The 21,260-nt window shown below is 42.4% G+C and overlaps 2 protein-coding genes across 2 annotated transcripts; one reads left to right on the top strand and one right to left on the bottom strand.

Annotated features, from left to right (window-relative positions):
* The first annotated feature begins 123 nt into the window (after positions 1-123).
* On the top strand, positions 124-16,810 carry Polr3A (RNA polymerase III subunit A). Its single transcript, XM_073073545.1, has 27 exons — positions 124-429; positions 611-746; positions 2,057-2,206; positions 2,415-2,756; positions 3,183-3,337; positions 3,740-3,917; positions 4,149-4,286; positions 4,827-5,024; positions 5,494-5,618; positions 5,847-5,958; positions 6,338-6,570; positions 8,414-8,514; positions 8,817-8,952; positions 9,292-9,405; positions 9,675-9,794; positions 10,018-10,097; positions 10,334-10,447; positions 10,898-11,055; positions 11,553-11,725; positions 12,194-12,298; positions 12,610-12,799; positions 13,149-13,367; positions 13,753-13,871; positions 14,343-14,555; positions 15,046-15,139; positions 15,518-15,718; positions 16,079-16,810. The coding sequence occupies exons 1-27, from the start codon at positions 386-388 to the stop codon at positions 16,289-16,291; spliced, it is 4,161 nt and encodes a 1,386-aa protein (XP_072929646.1). The 5' UTR covers positions 124-385; the 3' UTR covers positions 16,292-16,810.
* Positions 16,811-17,815: 1,005 nt separating this feature from the next.
* LOC140742544 (uncharacterized) lies at positions 17,816-19,571 on the bottom strand. Its single transcript, XM_073073445.1, has 2 exons — positions 18,486-19,571; positions 17,816-17,854 (listed from the first exon to the last, which is right to left on the bottom strand). The coding sequence occupies exons 1-2, from the start codon at positions 19,569-19,571 to the stop codon at positions 17,816-17,818; spliced, it is 1,125 nt and encodes a 374-aa protein (XP_072929546.1).
* Positions 19,572-21,260: the final 1,689 nt, after the last annotated feature.

Below are 21,260 nucleotides of genomic sequence, written 5' to 3'. Positions count from 1 at the left end.
TATAAAATTTAGTAGAATTTTAAAGTAAAATGTGGCAATATTCGAGCAATTGCGTTCCAATAATGGATTTTTATTCAGAAATTCATCATCCTATTTACTTTATACTACTTTCCATATAAACGACATATTTAATACTGTAAAGATGATTACTTTTGTTATCTATTTCCTATAATACTTTTTTTTTAATTAGAACATCCTTGTTAAAATGGAATGGATCCATATCATATGTTTTAAGGTAATCAAAATAAGCTGTCAGAAACGTCAAATGAAGTGAAGTTGCGAAATAGGAAACACAATTTCGTGTCTCTATTTTGTTAAATGAAATTTCGATTATGAATACACAAATGGAACATCTTTAGTATTGTCGAATATTTTATAATCGAAGATGCCTAAAGAGCAGTATCGAGAGACTTATGTCGGGCGGAAAATGTGAGTGAGGTTATGTTTACATGTTTTGATTTTATTTTTGCATTAAATCTTTTACTTAAAAGTTCTTATGATGCCGGTCAGTATTAAAATTTACTGTTTTCATAAATCTTAATATAAGAAATTAGTTTTCGTGTTATATTTTCATTGAATACATTTTTTTAAATTCGTGTGGTGCTTCCAGCTCCCACGTCACGTTCAATGTGGACAGCGCCGCCGACATCCAGAAGGCGGCGCACATCCAGGTTATCACGAAGAACCTGTACGCGCAAGATGGCCAGAGGGTCCCTGCTAAATATGGTGTGCTGGACAGGCGCATGGTAAAATATACGAAATGTTCATTTGTCAATTAACAATCGGTATTATTTATTTATATTCATGGAATAATAGTTTGTTACATGCCTAGCGACAAGGAGGATCGCTGACGTTGCCGTGTTCATCGATTCACGTGTAACCCAGATGCAGATTGATTCATCGTTTGTGTCAGCATTTCATCATCTCTTTAATTTATTAGATTCAATCTAGATTAGTTAATTTTAGGACATTATTTTTTGACACACAGCATCGGTCAGACGATAATTAGGTTTAAGTTATATTGTTTAAATAGTCTTTGGTTTTTTTAAGTCCTCCGGTTGTCGCTAACGTAATTAATAATGCTAAGATTTACAAAAAATCATATATCAAATAACTAGTCAAACCTTTGGGGAAATAGATAAATTTTATCTTTTTTTTGATCCTTATAAGTGACACTATCAGATAGTGGAATAATATAGAGCAGGGGTTCCCAAAGTGTGCGCCGCGGCGCCCTGGTGCGCCGTAGAAAGTAAAGAGGGGCGCCGTGAATCGATCCTCTAATCATTGGACACCATAAATATTGGCGTTTTGGTCATCGATTCAAAATGAATATCCAAATTTAACATCCAAAGCATTAAAAAAATTCATTCCGTTTGCAACAAACATCATATCTATGTTAGGCTGGGTTTTCAGGTCTAGCAGTGATAAAGAACAAATATCGGATCAATGTGGAGCAAGAAATGAGAATAGCAGTGTCAAGTGATATTCTCCGCTTTGAAAAACTGCGCGGAGATCACTTAGCTCACCCTTCACATTGATTTGACTGAATAAATATCGTATTTTATTTTTGTTATCCTCAAGTCTTTCTTGTTGTTTTCCGTTTAAATTATTTTATAATAACGTATTGTACAATTTCATATTGTGGTGTTTTAAATTCGTTTCGATCAACCTAAGGTAACTACTATTATTGTAGTTACCTATTTCTTTCGACTGTCTTCTTCAAATAGTTAGCTAGGACAGGGCACAGGGCGCCGTGAAAGAATATTAAACTTGTAACTGCGCAGCGGGTTACAAAAGATTGGGAACCCCTGATATAGAGGGTTTAATTTTTTTCAAAATGAACTCGTTCGATTCCCGGCTAAGGAAAAAGATATTTTAAGAAATGAATGATGCTGTTTTAGTTTTTATCAAAATCGGTCTCGTAACTCCTTTCAGCATTTTTCGCTAATCCTTATAGTTTCGGATTTGGCCCTGAAGGCACGTTTGAAAAATTCACTCTATATATTTTTTTCTTATGATAGAAATAATAATATAGAATAATATAATTTTTCAACAGGGCACCAATCAGAAGGATGCAAACTGTGAGACATGTGGGCTTGGTCTGTCCGAGTGTGTGGGACACTATGGGTACATAGACTTAGCACTGCCAGTGTTCCATGTGGGATACTTCCGGTCTATTATCACCATATTACAGACCATATGCAAGGTGGGTAATATTTCAATACCTTTATAATTATAGTATATTGTTTGCTAATTACTTTTTTTTACGAAAGGAAACTTCTAAGAAAAATTAATGTAAAATATCCATGCAAGATTTATTTTAGTGTTAGTAATTGTGATTGGGAAACATAGTAACCATTATTAATTTATTACTAAATTATATATTTTTTATAATGTACATTTTGTTCTTATAGGAATGTGCAAAAGTAATGTTACCCGAAATACTCAAAAAGTCTTTTCGCCGTAAATTCATGAACCCAGACATCTCTTATCTCCACAAAAAGACTCTTCGTGCCGCTGTTCTCAAGAAGGCTAAATCTTGTACAAAGTGCCCACACTGTGAGAGCCTCAATGGCATAGTGAAGAAGAGTCCGGCCGGGATCCTGAAGATCATACATGATAAGTACAGGAATAAGAAGCCCACTGATGGGTTAGTGCAGAAGGTTTTGAAGGAGTTCAATGATGCCAAGGAGTATAACAAGGAGTTGGCCACCATGATTAACAGTGGGCTTATTATTGAGTTAAGCCCTTTTGAGGTAAGTTTATTATTACATAGAATGATATTTGATAATTAGATACATAGAATTATAATTGTGGTATTTTGATGGTGTTTATATATCAATATCAATATATGGTGTTTATATATAGGATAAAAACTAAATACCTGTCAGAATAAAATATATAAGAAATATCAGACAATATTTCACATTAACAAATATCCATTTACAATGGCGCATTTACACATTTGCCACCATAGGATAATAGGATTTACATAGTTGCTAAAAAAATACAGTAGTTGAAAAAATGATCATCCAAATTAGAGACATAATGTTTCCAAATCCGACTTAAAAATACCAATGTTTCAGCTACTACATTTTTTCGCTCCAAGCTCCAGCCTACTAAGTCTAATTGTTAATCTGATAAAGTCTAAATAATGTTACAATTTACACTTTTAATCGTAGGTATTAAGCCTTTTCCGGCGCATCCCTGATGAGGATATTCCTCTTCTGGGCATGAACCCGAAGATCACGAGGCCGGAGGACCTGATCCTCACGCGGCTGCCGGTGCCGCCGCTCTGCATCCGACCCAGTGTTGTCTCGGATATTAAGGATGGCACGTAAGTTCAATTACTGAGTTTTTTCATTGTGTTACGTGTTAAGAGTGTTTTGGGGTCGGTATTTCTGTACATTTTTACATTATTGGGCACTAGCTAGTTTAGTGGTTAAGATTGGCCTCTCGTTTAGGTGGTCCAAGGCACAAATCCCAGGAACACCTCTAATTTTTCAAATTATAGACATGGTTTACGCACATAGTTTATAATTATCATTTGTTTAAAGGGTGAAGGAAATCATATTTAGGAAACCCGCACGCCTAAAAGTTCTAAACATTTTTTTTTTTCAGTATGTCATACTCTATCAATTCTAGCAGATCTCATGCACCTCTCCTAACATTTTCAGTAATTTTATCTGTTGTTATAAGTGTTACCGTTATAAACAACTCTTCCATAACTTCCTCCCAGTAACGAGGACGACTTAACAATGAAGCAATCAGAGATCCTGCTGATCAACGACGTGATCGCGCGGCACATCTCGCGCGGCGGCCGCAGCGAGCAGATCCAGGAGGACTGGGACTACCTCCAGCTGCACGCCGCGCTCTACATCAACAGCGAGCTCTCCGGCATACCCTCCTCCATGCAGGTGATACTCTAAGAATCTTAACAGTGAATCTTCTTAGTACATAAAGAGACATTTCATTTAATTTGCCCAAGAAAAGTTTTTAGACTTTAGAGAAATTAAACTTTGGTTATTTATCAACTCAAAATCGGTTTGAACCATTCAGAAAAAATAAGAATGGCGCATCGTGTTGTCCGTGCTATTAATCTGTTATACTTAATTTAATACTTACACTTATTTATTTTCCACTTTTAGCCCAAAAAACCAGGTCGCGGTCTCGTCCAGCGACTGAAGGGAAAACAGGGTCGCTTCCGCGGCAACCTATCTGGCAAGCGGGTGGACTTCTCCAGCAGAACTGTGATATCGCCGGATCCTAATTTACAAATACAGGAGGTATTTTTTAAAAACTTAATCTGGTACCATTATCTAACATTTTTATTCTTTGCCTTTATATTATATGAAGATTTTAAGTTTAAATATTAAGATGTTCACAAAATTGTCATGCTGTGTCAAAGTGTAAAGCTGTTGGTCCAAGTCCAAGAATAGCAAAGCATGTTTTACTACCTTAAATTTTGTGTAATTTGGGGTGAAAAGAAATGTTCAAGGTAGAATCTGCGTCAAAGTGTTAGTCTACTTCGAATATAGAAACGATTCGTGTCGCAATAACAAATTGTAGATGTTAGTGGGACGAAGACAGCGCGGGACCCCCGGCACCCTCCGCAACCCGCTCTCGCCCACGGGTACATAGCTGCGTTAGTGTACCCTTACGTTGTTACGGAGTATATGCTTGTAGTTGTGTTAGATCGCATTGGCTTTCTGACTTCAGAGCGGACTTGAAGTTTGGCGAGGACTATATCAAGGTTAGCAGTGTTTAACAATGCTATTCTATAGGTTCTACAACCTTTAATATATTAAACGTCCTTTGTTGTCCAGGTGGGCGTGCCGGTGTACGTGGCGAAGGTGCTGACGTACCCGGAGCGCGTGTTCCCGGCGAACCTGCAGTGGCTGCGCTCGCTGGTGTGCAACGGGCCGGACGTGCACCCCGGCGCCAACTACGTGCAGCAGCGCGGCGCCAAGCACAAGAAGTACCTCAAGTACGGCAACCGGGAGAAGATCGCGCAGGAGCTTAAGGTTTGTGTGAAGATAACGTTCTCTATACCGGTGTAGACTGTCTGAAGTGCGTTCGGTTCCCAAGCAGACATGAGCATGATAAATTAAGTGTGTTTGTATGTCTATGGCTGTATGTTGTAGTGTAGAAAGGGTAAAAAATATTTTTACCCTTTCTACACTACACAAATAGCACTTCTTTAACGTAACTATAAAATTCTTTTTAAACATCACTCTTAGTTACCGCGTCTTCAAGTTTTTTACTTGAAAAGGAGAAATGGCTCGATTGTTATTTAAAATAGTTGAGTTAGACTCTATCCACCACGTTAATTGAAAGTGGCTTGATAAACATCAACTCTGAAAATAGTATGGAAATGTTCTATCCACATAACATTCCTCATAACTTTCCTTCACTTTCACTTCCTTTAAAGCTACTGACTACTAAATTACAATTTGAGTATAACGTCAAAAATCTTTTGTCTACCATTTGCAGTGCGGCGACGTAGTGGAGCGCCACCTGGTGGATGGCGACGTGGTGCTCTTCAACCGGCAGCCCTCGCTGCACAAGCTGTCCATCATGTGCCACCGCGCGCGCGTGCAGCCCCAGCGCACTTTCAGGTATACTGGTGTATACCATAGACTAGAGACCATAGATAAAAAAAAATCCCCCAAAGAGGACGTTTTTATCTAGGCATCTTTGTTACAAATTATGTCACAAAATTTATAGATTTTTGACAGCCATTCTATGCATTTGTAATTGGTACATTTGTAGAGGATAACTACTTAAAGTTGGGCCGTCTGCATGTGTGTTAACTCTCCCATTACGTAATGCTTGTTTGTGTTCAGGTTTAACGAGTGCGTGTGCACACCCTACAACGCTGACTTTGACGGTGATGAAATGAACATGCACCTGCCGCAGACGGAGGAGGCGCGCGCAGAGGCGTTGATACTCATGGGGGTTAGTAGAAATTTGTACTTATCTATATTCATTGATTGAAAAGTACAGTTTAAATCAGTGGATCCAAAAGTATTTATATTTATAGAGATGTTTTTAATGAGTAATGTGGATGAATAAGAAGATTAAAAAAAGTCGGTTAATAATAAGAAGGACAGAAAGTGAGAGGGAGAAAGATAGTGTGTGGGAGTAAGTGAAAGAGAGAAGAAGAGTATTAGAGCCAGAGTTACAAAATACGAATAAGTGAGACATACCTATTATTTGCATTTGTGTCATATATTATGTATTTTAGCTGGAGGAAGAGACATGTCATCGTCGTACAAGGCATAATATCAGGCTACTTGTTAATGTAACGTCACTAACATCAAAAACCTGCCAACAGAACAAATCAAACCTCGTAACCCCGCGGAACGGCGAGCTCCTGATCGCGGCTACACAGGACTTCATAACGGGCGGGTACCTGCTGACGCAGCGCGACACGTTCCTGACGCGCGGCGAGGCGCAGCAGCTGGCCGCGTGCCTGCTGGCCGGGCCCGACGCCCGCATGAGGATCGACATGCCGCCGCCCGCCATCCTCAAGCCGCGCGTGCTGTGGACCGGCAAGCAGATCTTCAGGTGTGTAAGGCGACACAACACTTCCTGACGCGCGGCGAGGCGCAGCAGCTGGCCGCGTGCCTGCTGGCCGGGCCCGACGCCCGCATGAGGATCGACATGCCGCCGCCCGCCATCCTCAAGCCGCGCGTGCTGTGGACCGGCAAGCAGATCTTCAGGTGTGTAAGGCGACACAACACTTCCTGACGCGCGGCGAGGCGCAGCAGCTGGCCGCGTGCCTGCTGGCCGGGCCCGACGCCCGCATGAGGATCGACATGCCGCCGCCCGCCATCCTCAAGCCGCGCGTGCTGTGGACCGGCAAGCAGATCTTCAGGTGTGTAAGGCGACACAACACTTCCTGACGCGCGGCGAGGCGCAGCAGCTGGCCGCGTGCCTGCTGGCCGGGCCCGACGCCCGCATGAGGATCGACATGCCGCCGCCCGCCATCCTCAAGCCGCGCGTGCTGTGGACCGGCAAGCAGATCTTCAGGTGTGTAAGGCGACACAACACTTCCTGACGCGCGGCGAGGCGCAGCAGCTGGCCGCGTGCCTGCTGGCCGGGCCCGACGCCCGCATGAGGATCGACATGCCGCCGCCCGCCATCCTCAAGCCGCGCGTGCTGTGGACCGGCAAGCAGATCTTCAGGTGTGTAAGGCGACACAACACTTCCTGACGCGCGGCGAGGCGCAGCAGCTGGCCGCGTGCCTGCTGGCCGGGCCCGACGCCCGCATGAGGATCGACATGCCGCCGCCCGCCATCCTCAAGCCGCGCGTGCTGTGGACCGGCAAGCAGATCTTCAGGTGTGTAAGGCGACACAACACTTCCTGACGCGCGGCGAGGCGCAGCAGCTGGCCGCGTGCCTGCTGGCCGGGCCCGACGCCCGCATGAGGATCGACATGCCGCCGCCCGCCATCCTCAAGCCGCGCGTGCTGTGGACCGGCAAGCAGATCTTCAGGTGTGTAAGGCGACACAACACTTCCTGACGCGCGGCGAGGCGCAGCAGCTGGCCGCGTGCCTGCTGGCCGGGCCCGACGCCCGCATGAGGATCGACATGCCGCCGCCCGCCATCCTCAAGCCGCGCGTGCTGTGGACCGGCAAGCAGATCTTCAGGTGTGTAAGGCGACACAACACTTCCTGACGCGCGGCGAGGCGCAGCAGCTGGCCGCGTGCCTGCTGGCCGGGCCCGACGCCCGCATGAGGATCGACATGCCGCCGCCCGCCATCCTCAAGCCGCGCGTGCTGTGGACCGGCAAGCAGATCTTCAGGTGTGTAAGGCGACACAACACTTCCTGACGCGCGGCGAGGCGCAGCAGCTGGCCGCGTGCCTGCTGGCCGGGCCCGACGCCCGCATGAGGATCGACATGCCGCCGCCCGCCATCCTCAAGCCGCGCGTGCTGTGGACCGGCAAGCAGATCTTCAGGTGTGTAAGGCGACACAACACTTCCTGACGCGCGGCGAGGCGCAGCAGCTGGCCGCGTGCCTGCTGGCCGAGTGACAAAGGGGCCAGATTAGTAATTTGGTAGTTTTCAACGCAATAGGGCCCAATTGAATTTTAATGTCGCGAGTTACGAAGAGATGGCGCTACACGTTTCTGAATCACGCTAGCGAAGTTTTTTCAACATCTTGTACTAACACAAGCTCCGAACTGACATTGTCGGAACACGGCCGCTCCCCGGGTATGATCACTTAGCCCGACGAGAGAACATAGATACAACTAGTCTTTGCTAAATTAGTACCAGTAGAAATCAGCAGTCAGACTTTGTTCTGAGGCTTATTACTTGGTGATGTTGTGATCGCATGAATCGTAAAAAAGTTTTCATCAAATCAAAAATCCTTAATAATAACCTAATGAGATTATCTGTTTTCAGTTTAATAATGAAACCGAATAAGCGGTGCGAAGTGCTGGCCAACCTGGAGACTAAAGGGAAAAACTACACCAGCAACGAGGATATGTGTGTGCAAGATTCTTGTAAGTGTACTTTAACACCCATAGCCCCACACTAACGTATGCATAATAAGTATGTAAATAGCTAAGCTATGAACGAATATCTAAATCTACCACTAAGATGTCTACCTGGTCCGGAATCGAAAGGGTCACCTATGTCTACCTTATAATATCCGTGTTTAGTGTTGTTTTGTTGTGGCTGCAGCTTCAGGCTTTTCTGTTTGGAGTTGATCACAAGTTTCTATTGTCACTGTCAATTTACCATCAAATCTCTATATTATTTTCCTACTTCAAGTTCTTAAATAAATGTTGTCTTCGTTCTCCAGATGTAATAATAAGGAACTCTGAGCTGATCTGCGGTTCGATGGATAAAAGCACACTGGGCTCCGGCACCAAGACCAGCATCTTCTACATCCTGCTGCGCGACTGGGGCGAGGAGTACGCTGTCCGGGGGATGTGGAGGTACTGTAAACATGGTCATCTATTTTAGCTGGGTAAACAGATTACGTGGTTTGTTCCATTAGAAGACATTTGTTTTTTTTTTATAATTTATTCGTTAAAATAAAAATAAAAATTTAAAATGTATTTGTAATTTCTGAATCAGTTTGTATTGCATTTGAATTACTTTCCTGATAGATGGTCATGAATATAACTGAAGAATATAGTCCATGAGATATGCACTAGTATCTCCTTGCAATGTTAATTTATTTTTGTTTGCAACACTCTCAGCCAAGCGCAATGATTAAGACAACATTTGGTCTCCTTCAAGATTCTCCTTTTGAATCATAATTTTCCCCGCAGGTTAGCTCGCATGGCCTCCTACTACATGATGAACAGGGGCTTCAGCTTCGGCATCATCGACGTCACGCCCGGACGGAAGCTCATTGAGGCCAAGAATAAGCTACTCGAATCTGGGTGAGGCACTGCTACCATAGATGTAGGAAACTTGTAGACTTTTAATTTTAGAAACCTTGTACAATATAAGATCATTATGTCACGAGGTACTGATCTAAAATTTGGCTCAGTCGTAATAGGATATCGACATTAATTATTGTTACCTTACTGTTTTACATTTATAATAATAAACAGCAAGTCCAGCAAATTTTTAATAGCTTGTTTTAATTTGGACCTTAAAATCATGTCAAGAGTTTTGTAAATTCTTCTACTAAATATGTCCTTTGCAGTTACTCCAAATGCGACGGCTATATTCTGGAGATGGAGAAGGGCACGCTCCAGTGTCAGCCTGGTTGCACCATGGAAGAGACCCTGGAAGCTGTCATGCTGAGCGAACTCAGCAGTATCAGGTTTCTTAGCTTTTACTCTATTTGGAGTTTGAATTAATGAATTTATTTATTTGTAATTTTATTGATGATATTTATTGAACAGTATATCTATGATATGATTCTATTTGTGATATCTATTGGTCATATTTATTTTTCACTCAAAGCGCTGATGTCGTAGTAATGATACCGGTAGGAAAGTTAGTAATAAATTAAAGAATAATAACAATTTGTTTGTCAATTACAGAGAGTTGGCAGCCAAGGCGTGTTTCCGCGAGCTGCATCCTACTAACGCGCCGCTTATTATGGCACAAAGTGGCTCTAAGGGTAAATTGTTTTTTCTGTTGTATTAATTTCAAATTATTAATGTGCAATATGTTACGGTATACACAATAATTGTCATCTGTTAAGATATACAAAATTTGTCACGTGACCATAATCACTACAGAAATTTGAGGCATAAAAATTTACAAAAAAATAAAATGTAATTTGTTAGGAAACAAAAGCGAAATTGTTCTAAACTTTTTTGTCTAATTATTAAAATGATTCTTTACTGTCCACAGGTTCCAACATCAACATATCGCAGATGATCGCGTGCGTGGGGCAGCAGGCGCTCAATGGCAAGCGCGTGCCCAACGGCTTCGAGGACCGCTCGCTGCCGCACTTCGAGCGTCACTGTCAGTATTATATGATGTTAGATAACACGTCGTAATTCTCTTCGTATCTCAGTGACGCGTCATATATATTTTTGCCTTACGACTAGCATTGTAATATGAGCAACTTCGGCTTTGAAGATAAGTTATGTTTCTTTGTAGGGAGAGTAGGGGGAGGGAGGCACTAAGTACTTATTTCTATTTCAGCTAAAAGAAAAAAGACGATTCTGTCTTCTGTCTTCAGAGGCAACGAAGGCACTGATGTACGACTTTAGATAAGGTCGAGGTCGGCCCTATTTCCGTTGTACACTCTAAGCACAAAATTCTAATATCTAGTGGGTCTCTGTTCAATCACATCTTCGAAAGAGAGGCGATGGAGCTTTCTTATTTAAATCAGGAATAGTTTACAGTTAACACGTTAAGTAATTGGAAGTTAATAATTTCAGATACATATAAAGTTATTCCGACCCACAGCCAAGATCCCAGCGGCGCGTGGCTTTGTTGAGAACAGCTTCTACTCCGGCCTGACGCCCACGGAGTTCTTTTTCCACACGATGGGCGGCCGCGAGGGGCTCGTCGACACCGCGGTCAAGACAGCCGAGACCGGGTACTTGCAGAGACGTTTAGTTAAGGTAACATGGTCATACAGGTTATCCTAATACGGACTCCAGACTCTCACAAAGCATTAATGCAATATAGAACTTAAGGTTTTGTATTGTAACCTAGAACCTAAGTTTTGTGATATGTGATAAATAAAGATATTTATTACTTTTGTAATAATTAGGGTAAATTTTAGGTTTTTTGTCGTGTTTGTCAAGTTAAATCAGTGGGATCAAAGGAAAGAGGTTGATTGATAACGATTATCTCATTTTGTGAAATTGTGTCAATGAGATATCTTACAAATATGCTTTAATATTTGACAAATATGACGTATGTGTATTGACGGGGCAGTGCGCGCTGTATGTGTATTGATGTTCAAAAATATTATATAAAATCATATTACTAAAGTGAAAATATTGAATGATGATTTCGGTGACGTTCATCTTGGTGTCCGTGTGTGCGTGCATATGTGTACGCGTTGGTTATGTGTAACGAGTATAATATATTTTGATTTCTGTATCGTGTGCAGTCGCTGGAGGACCTGGTGCTGCAGTACGACCTGACGGTGCGCGCGGCGACGGGCGAGGTGGTGCAGTTCCGCTACGGCAGCGACGGGCTCGACCCCTCATACATGGAGGCGCGCGACCGCCCCGTCGACCTGCCGCGCGCGCTGCGCCACGTGCGCGCGCACTGCCCCGCCAGGTAGCGACCACTACAATTATTTCTATTATAACCATAGATTAGTAAAGATACTTCGCCGCCTTGAAATTGAATAAAGCCACAAACGGCTTATTAGTAGGTTATTTTTTTGATTTTTTGACAAATAACAACATTTTTAGAGAAAATTTACGAATAAATAACTAATACTGCGTAATTTACATAATAAATAAATAATTATTTCAAATATTTTAGGGACATTTTAGCACGAAGACGTGGCAAAACTTTTTTTACAACTATTACAATTCTCAAAACTGGGTACATTTTCTTGTTAGGAATAAGTAATCTTTACTAATCTATGATTATTACATGATTTTATTAATCAGATGGCTCGTAGGACCATTCGAAAATTTATATATATTTTGTCTAAAAAATATCAATATCCTTAACTTTTCTAGTACTATTTGGATTAACGCTGAGTAAAGGTTGCTATATTGACGGTTATTTCAACAGAGATGAGGAGCCCCTCGACGGGGACGGTATCGAGGTAGCAGCGGAGGAGACTCTGGCCTTGGATGATTTCAAAACTTGCACAGACGAGTTCAAAGCTGAATTATTGTAAGTTTTCATATGATCTTAAACGTTAATGCTACATTTTAATATTCAATAATAAAGAAATAATTATTTTATTATTAATGATTATTAAATTAACTTGAACAATATTATTAATAATATCCATTGACGACCCGCGTGACAGTGCGGTTACTATACCGGTGTGATTCGTAGAGAGGTCCAGGTTAAATGTGAAATTCAGATTTTTGTTCTGGCTCTGGGTGCATTCATGGCATCCCCGACACAGGGAGTCCTAGTGTGCGGTTTTGAGTGCAGAAAGTGTTTGAAGTGTCTTAATGTACAATATATTCTGGCAGGACATTCATCCGCTCGATAGCGGAGCGTGTGCGCAAGGTCCGCGCGCGGTTCGCGGGCGGCGGGCCGGTGACGCGGCAGCTGGAGCGGCTGACGCTGACGCAGCTGGTGCGCTTCATCCGCCTGTGCCACGACAAGTACCAGCGCAGCGTGCTCGAGCCCGGCACCGCTGTCGGCGCGCTCGCTGCACAGGTACAAAACGAAAGCGGCTCGTTTGATAGAAAATAGACACTGGCTTAGAAGTCTGTAGCGTCAAATATGGTAAAAATTCTACTTAAGATTGGCCATGCTTACAAATATATAATATGTATCTGCCTTCAGAGATGACTAATACTGACCTGCACTTTATTGTAAAAAAGAAAGTTTCTAACACTCAGTCACAGTTTCGCTCGTAACTGCTATCGGTAATAAATATAATGACAGAGTCAACGTCATTTTATTAAGTCGACGACAAATTTACTTAGACATTCATAGTTTGTATATCAATTCAAATGTAACATAAACGTTTTTTGCAATTAACTGTAACGATATTTTTAAACAGAGTATCGGCGAACCCGGTACCCAGATGACCCTGAAGACCTTCCACTTCGCGGGCGTGGCGTCGATGAACATCACGCAGGGCGTGCCGCGCGTCAAGGAGATTATCAACGCCTCCAAGAACATCTCCACGCCCATCATCACGGCTGAGCTCACTGACCCCTACGACCAGGAGTTCGCGAGGCGGGTCAAGGGAAGAGTGGAGAAGACTACGCTGGGGGAGGTAAGATTTTGTTTTTCTTTCGTATCATTCATTAGACGTCGACTCTGTGCTCAGAAGCGTCAAAAATAAAAGTTCTAAAAAACTAAAAGGTATTACAAGTGCACGCGGAATTGGTTCAAGTAACAAACCAAAATCCATTTTATGTAATAAAAAATACTAAAAAAATAAAGCAGAAATGAAAAAATATACATGCATATTTTAAAAGCCACGCAATATTTGTGTATCACAATTTTATTTCGTATATTTTTTCCATGATGATAATATGATACTTATAACTTTGTAAGTTAATCGATCTTGCGGCAAATACTTTGCCATAGTACAACGTGTGATGTAAATTAGTCTCGCATTATTTTGACGACATAAATCCTTAAATGTTTCAATCCAGATCACGACGTACATCGACGAGGTGTACCTGCCGCACGAGTGCTTCCTGCTGGTGCGGCTGGACGCCGAGCGCATCCGCCTGCTGTGCCTCGAGGTCAACGTGCACTCCATCATATACTCGTACGTCGTGTATTTTTTTCAGTTTCTGATTTTGCTCAGGACGCATTATGAAGTTGAATGCCTATTAAATCAAATCGGGGATTACGTCAGAAAATTAGGTTGTAACATAAAACCTAGTCTGACTATTATTTCGGTAATTATTATTACACTTAAAAATGTAACCAACTAGCTTTTTCTTGACTTTTAAAATGGCAATTTGTTTTTGTTTATTTATAATATTTTGTTTTTGTTAATTTATCCAAGATATTCTCGATGCAGGAAGAATCTTATTTTGGGGATTGGATTGGTGTATATTTGTTGTTAATGTAGTCACGTGATTTGATTGAACAGTAGTACAAAAAACTACAAAATTAATAGTAGTAACATATGATTTATTTTCTCTCATCTAAATCCGAGTTCAGTGATTTTTTTTTTGCACTTTACGTTTTTTTTAACGATAATAAATATTAATATTACTATTTGTGTGAGTAGCATCTGCACGTCGAAGCTGAAGGTGAAGCCGGGCAACATCGAGGCGGTGTCGGCGTGGGCGATCAAGGTCCGCGCGGAGGCCACGCGGCAGGCGGGCTGGCTCAACGTGGCGCTGCAGCAGCTCGCGCGCCAGCTGCCCGCCGTCGTGGTCAAGGGGCTGCCCCGGGTGTCGCGCGCGGTCATCGCCTGCGACGACTCCAGCGCCACTCCGCGGTGAGTTGCTGACTTATTGAAAGGACTGTGTACAACGCGTGTGTAACAAGAGAGCTGAGGCTGATGACGTAATGTCGCGATGAGGTCCCAGCGACGTATTTACTGCCTGCCGTCGTCGTCAAAGGGCTACCCAGGGTCTCAGACGCGGTCATCACCTGTGATGAGCCTAGCGCCACTTCGCGCTGAGTTGGTAACTTGTTTAAAGGACTATCCACTACGCCCGTGCGATAACTGGAGATCTGAGCGTGATGCCGTCATAGCGACGTGCTTGCTGCCGCCGTCGTCGTCTAGAGACTCAGCTGGATCACGCATGTCGTCATCGCTTTTTATTAATTCGTTCCACTACGAAGGGAGCTGAAACTTAGAAGGAAAATCCTAGTATTTATCATCTGTGTCGACTTCATTCCGAGGTGAGTTAATGGCTTATTGAAAGGCTATTATCAATTTTATTTTGTAAAATACTAAAGTAGTTGTTTGCTTTTTGTTTCAGGTATAAATTATGTGTGGAGGGTGACGGTTTGAGGGACGTGATAGCAACGTACGGCGTCAACGGCAATAAAACATCGTCGAACAATATTTTAGAGGTAATTTAATATCTTACTTACTTAACCTTTATTTTCTATTTACAGCAAAAAAAAAAAACTTTGAAATAACTGTTCTATGTATTTGTAAAAAATTTCATTTATAATTTCTTTTGTTGTCTTTTTGTTATGGGGGAATGTTAAAATCGTAGAAATTATTTAAAAAAGATGAGATATATTAATGAAAAACACATCTATTTTCGTGAGAGTGGTGGTAAAGGAAAGATAGTGTAACAAAAAAAAAGTTCGTAATGAGTCGTAGAGTATCTAGTACTTAATACGTGAGTGAATTGTAACTGTGTGTGTATGCACATTGCTGCGCACATGCGTTCGCGCTTGCTCGTGTGTGTGTGTAAGTTGTAACTGAGTGCGTGTTGGCAGGTGTTCGCGACGCTGGGCGTGGAGGCGGCGCAGACGACGATCATGAGCGAGATCACAGCGGTGATGGAGGGGCACGGCATGGCGGTGGACCGGCGGCACGTGGCGCTGCTGGCCGCGCAGATGACCGCGCGCGGGGAGGTGCTCGGCATCACGCGCTACGGCCTCGCGCGCATGAAGGAGTCCGTGCTCAACCTGGCCAGCGTGAGTACCCCGCCACCGGCCAGGCTCGGTGTGGCGGTTATAGCAGTGTGGCACGCGTTTGTTCTACATTGCAAGATGTGATAGCACAAATGCACTTTTTTCAGGCAATCCATCTCAGTCCCCATATGTCAGTATCTGTAATTATTGGTATCAAGTACACCTTCTGTTTTGGTACTGGTAGAGACTCGACATGTATGCCGTCTTTTGTTATTTTTGTTAAATAAAAGTTCGAGAGAAATCGACAGGCCCCCTCTTCTCTCTAATAAATTATTCATTTTTGACAGATAATCCGACGGATGAAAAGTAAGTAATGATTTTTACCACAGCTTTATTAAATAATTTATTGAAATATTTGTCTAGTTCGAGAAGACCGCGGACCACCTGTTCGACGCGGCGTACTACGGGCAGCGGGACTGCATCGAGGGCGTGTCGGAGTCCATCATCCTGGGCGTGCCGGCCGCCATCGGCACCGGCGTGCTGCAGCTGCTGCACCAGCACCGCGCCGCGCAGCCGCTCTGCGCACGCGAACTGCTCTTCGACAAGCCCGAGTACCACACGTCGATATGGACCTAACATAACGCCGGCACTGGCCCGAGCGCCAGTGCTGTGCCACGACATGCCCGAGTGCAAGAGCGCCCGCGCACTAGGACAATGTCGCGGTAAACTAGTGTTGTCGTGCATTGTCGATATAAAACAGATTACTAATGCAGTGAGAAACTCGATTACTGCTACTCGAAATTGAAAGTGTTTTAAGAGTAGGCAAAAATACCCGTGTAGTACTTATTGGTATAGATTAAATGTAATATTTGTATACCACGCTTTCTTATATGTGATTAGAGATAACACTTGAGATAAGCTTTATATTCTCTGCTTGTTACGTAATTTTCATATAAAACATTTTCGTAAGCATAAGCATTGAACCCCGTTTTCCACAAGCGCGCCTATTAGAGTGCAAACCTATACCACTGTTAACTAGAATTATAAGTAAGGTTTTAAAACAGATCATTTTGTGGTATTCGTATCGTTCTGAAAGTCATCATATTTATGGAATCTTGTAATATGAGTCTTAATAAAACGTATTTAATATGCAAATTTTACCTTCCAATAAAATTTCTATTATGTTTCCTGAGACGTCCGAAGTCCATTATGAGAGAGTACATCCTTCTCGTTCTGCTTGTCGCCGTCAGATGTCAATGTTTTCCAGGCAACTCGCGCCCCTGGCGCCCTCACCTTCCTGCTCGGAACTAACTTACAAACCGGAAGCCGCCATTTTAGTTAATCATTGTTCGTCTCATAATGAGGAATGGCTAAAAGTACCACCAGGAAGACATTACCTGGACTTCGGACGTCTCAGGAAACATAATAGAAATTTTATTGGAAGGTAAAATTTGCATATTATGTGTTCCGGTTGACGTCCGAAGTCCATTATGAGAGATTTGTTTGTTATCTCCTGGTGGCTTATGTAAAGGTTTGTAATTAATGCAACAATGTGATGAATCAGTATATCTTAATCATAAGATATCTACATAATTCACTATGATTCTATAGACATGAAGAATTATATAAATTACAGAATTAAAAACAAAACCTCAATTGGGTGCTGAAAAGTACTTCGATAAAGATTTTTCCAAAGTAGAATGCTCGGATTGGTTTAATTCTCTTTGATAAAATTTTCGAAAAGTTGTCTCATGTTGCCAATTAGCTTTGGCCAAAATATCATTAATAGGATAATTTTCTATCCAATTTAAAGAAGAGACAGCTGATCTAAAACTACCAGGGGATGCCTCTATACCAGCTTCCATTAGTACTCGTTTAATCCAACCTCCGATAATTGTAGGAGTAGCTGCTCTGATCTTACCCCTAGTAACAATAAATAGATTTGAAAGTGAGTCTCTATAAACTTTAGTCAAATTAAATAAGGCCCTAAGCCAGAAAACAGGATCAACATTCCTATCAGGACAAGAATGCAATAACCAACTAGATTGCTTGTGTGATATGGAATCTGTTTTAGAACCAAATACGGGATTCAAAGTGATAGAATCACCATTATCTATAAAATGGGATGGATCACAATGCAAAAGAGAAAGGTCATGTACTCTACGACCAGAACTCAATAATAATATTGTTGCAGTGCGTCTGGAAACATCATATAAATTATTTATATTTGGATTAGTATTTTTAAGGTATTTAATAAGAATCCTAGCATCCCATATCGGAGCTTTAGGTGGAGCTGGTTTTGCAAGTGATATTGCTTTTAGAATATGTTTAACTATAGGGCTTGCTGATAATTTACAGTTACCAAACGTTTCACAAATAGATGAAATCGATGACTTATAGACCAGTATCGTTCGATATGCTAATTTTTCAGATAAATAAAGATGAGCTAGGTATTTAGCGAAATCATGAGGTTTCGGAGAACGAAAATCTATATCAAACTGTTGACACCATACCAACCACTTATTCCATATAGGTGTGTAGGTTCGACGAGTAGATGCTCTCCAACATGATGTAAGTAATTCCTTTTCTTCAGGTGACCAATTATTTAGTAATGAGTCCCACCCGAAATGAGCCAGGCTTCCAGTTGTAGATTGCAGATATGAGCTGGGGCTCGCCCTGTGAATGTATCTATCAGGCAGTCCTTCAAGTTCAGTATGTTGATTGGACGCGTGAGAGCTCTGCGCTTCAGGTCTGGGCGCCAATAGGGTTTCGTCCACCTGGGTGCTATTATTATGTAGCGACCGCTGGCTGTGTTCAAGTGACGCAATACCTGCGGCATCAACGACGGAGGTGGAAAGGCCCAGGCCAGGTCGTAACGCCAGGATCTGCTGAATGCGTCGTGAAAGCAAGCGTTCGAGTCTGACAAGTCTCGTGTAACATACCTCGGGACGACGTGAGCGTCTGCGGAGGCAAATAGATCTATTTCGGGAATTCCCCAAAGATTGAATATTATGCAAGTTGCTTCTTCCTTCAGATGCCATTCGGACCCTGCGCGGTCGCGTGATAAGTTGTCGGCTTCCGTGTTGTATATTCCCGGAAGGTAGTGAGGGATTAATACAATATCTAGGTGGTCTATCAACTCCAGGAGTTGTTTGGTCAAATTTAATAGTGAAATGGATTTTGTTCCGCCCTCTTTCCTGATGTAAGACACCACAGTTTTGTTGTCGCTCTGAAGAATTATTGTAGATCTCTTGAGAGCAGAAGCCTCTGTTGTAATTGCAGCAATCACAGCATACAATTCTTTCAGATTGGAATGACAACTTATTTGGTGTTGATTCCACTCTCCTTGAACAAACTTGTTGTTGATCACAGCTCCCCATTGAATATCTGAAGCGTCGGTTATTACATAATTTGTAGGCCGAGCTTTGGGGTGTATCAGAGTATGTTGGCAAATGTTCTTCAACCACCACTCCAGTTCTGCGCTCACCTCCTCGGTGAAGTGAGAAGTTTTGAGAGGTTCCTTGCGCAGGATACGGCTGTGCCGCTGCAAAACTCGGCAATGCAACCTTCCCCGGTGGGTGATGAAGGTCGCAAAGTTGAGAAGTCCTAAGAGGCGTTGCGCCTGCTTGAGGGTCCAACTGCCAGCAGCGAGGAGAGTTTGTAGGCTTTGGCGTAATTTGTTTACTTTGTCTGGGGGCAGGGACGCAGTATTGGTTTTGGTGTCCCAAATTATGCCCAGATATTCTACTGTCCTCGTCGGAGTGGTAACAGATTTTTTCAAGTTGATACGCCATCCTAGACTGGTCAAAAACTGTAATGCCATCCTGACCTGACGTCTGAGAGTTTCTTTGCACTGATGAACAATAAGGTAGTCGTCCAAATAAATCACCAGGCGTAGACCTTTCCTTCTCAGCATTTCGGCAGTCCAGTTTGTTACTGTAGCAAACATTCTGGGTGCTGCTGAGAGGCCAAATGGCAAACAAGTCATTTGTAGAAGCTGTCCGTTGTAACTGACCCGAAGGAAACGTCTGTGTTCTATTCGAATAGGTATATGGTAATAGGCCTGACTGAGGTCCAACTTCACCATCCAGTCGGCAGGTTGAAGGAACTGAGGCATTTGACGATAATGAAAAAGATGAAAATGCTTCGGGGACATGTATTGGTTTAAAGCTTTTAAATTGAAAATCATTCGACTCTTCCCATTGCCTTTCTTTACAAGAAAAAGTTTCGAGATGAAAGATGGAGTTTGAGGAGCTGGTTCTAAAATGTGTTGCTGTAACATGACTTCTATCTCGCAAGACATTTTGGACGATACAGGGGTTTGAAACAGATTTAATATTTCTGTGGACGGCATGATCAAAGGGGGTGTTTGATTGAAAGGAATACGGGCCCCTGATATCAATTTTATTACAGGCTTGGGCGGATTGAGTTCTGTCCAGTTGTTTAAGTAGTACCGTAGGCAGCCCCCCCAAAAAGTCGGTGTGTCATTTATTTTGATGTCTTCTTTTCCTATTGAACTTGTTCTTCTGTCCCCTTGACTTTTTCCCTGAATTATCGTAATCTTTTCTTCCGGGAAAGTCCTTATCTCGGAATTGATTTTTCTTACTTGCTTGTGCACGAAAGGGTTTATTTCGAAATGAGTTAGAAGATGAAGGTTCTGGTGACGTTAAACGGTTTAGGCGTGCAGTTCGAGTAGAAAACTTCTTATCTAGCTTATCTAAACCTCCTATCTTACTTATATATGCTGACAGTGCCTCGGGATTAAATATGTATTCTGACGAAGGCGGCGTTCTGTCGAGATCTTCGCGCATGTATTTCTGCTTTAAGTTTTTTAACAACGCACGACGACGCGATTCTAATACTTCTGCACGCTTGCCGCATATTATTTGCAAGATATCTTGGGAAACACTGGTAAATTTAGATTCATTACCAAATAAATTCTTAAGATTTTCATAAAGTGAAATAGGTGTTAGTTGCCCTTCGGATTTTTCTGACCAATTTATTAAGCTCTGTAACGCACTGTTAACATACTCATTTTGGGCCAAGAAGGCATTCGAGAGTGCAGCATAACTACGTTCTATTTGACTTAATTTAAAAGAAGAAAAAGGATCTTCCAAGCTTCGTAGTTCTTCATTAATTCTTAGTTCCGAAAAGGCAGGAAAAGCAACGTATTTTTTCTGAATATCGATATAACGTACTGAATTCCATTCGGGTGTATCAAATCTTTGTAAAGACACAATTTTGGCAACTCTATCCGAACTTGCTTTCGGCACCGTGGGTTCTTTAACTGAAACACTGGGTTCCGAAATATTTGGGATTTTTGAACCACTGGGCGGATGTAAAAAATTTTCTCTTGACAGGCTGGATGTAACGTCTTGTGTGGTTGTTACCTTTGAGAGGTTAGGGGCCACTGTAGCTTGAGTGTGCACTGTAGCGTGAGTGTGTACATTTGTGTCTTTACTGACAAAATTGGCCTGTACAATGTTATTCAAATAACTCACCAACTGTTGAGATAAGCAATCAAACCTTCGATCCAACTCAGATTCCTTTGATGTAGAACGACGTTTACTACGGCGGCGGCGTTTTTTATGCGATCGGCTACTGT

This window comes from Epargyreus clarus, unplaced genomic scaffold (assembly GCF_041222505.1).
Source record: "Epargyreus clarus isolate Ecla_fem2 unplaced genomic scaffold, WU_Ecla_fem_2.2 ptg000006l, whole genome shotgun sequence".
Taxonomy (NCBI): domain Eukaryota; kingdom Metazoa; phylum Arthropoda; class Insecta; order Lepidoptera; family Hesperiidae; genus Epargyreus; species Epargyreus clarus.
This window is presented reverse-complemented; position numbering and strand designations above follow the sequence as displayed.

Bases quoted from the DNA above. Each gene is read 5' to 3' on its own strand.
- Polr3A (XM_073073545.1), top strand. From the start codon at position 386: ATGCCTAAAGAGCAGTATCGAGAGACTTATGTCGGGCGGAAAAT. The intron at 3,338-3,739 runs GTAAGTTCAATT...ACTTCCTCCCAG, and splicing joins TCGGATATTAAGGATGGCAC to TAACGAGGACGACTTAACAA. The intron at 12,299-12,609 runs GTAAGTTTTCAT...ATATTCTGGCAG, and splicing joins GAGTTCAAAGCTGAATTATT to GACATTCATCCGCTCGATAG.
- LOC140742544 (XM_073073445.1), bottom strand. From the start codon at position 19,571: ATGCTGAGAAGGAAAGGTCTACGCCTGGTGATTTATTTGGACGACTAC. The intron at 17,855-18,485 runs GTATTGCGTCAC...TGATGTTTCCAG, and splicing joins CTCCGTCGTTGATGCCGCAG to ACGCACTGCAACAATATTAT.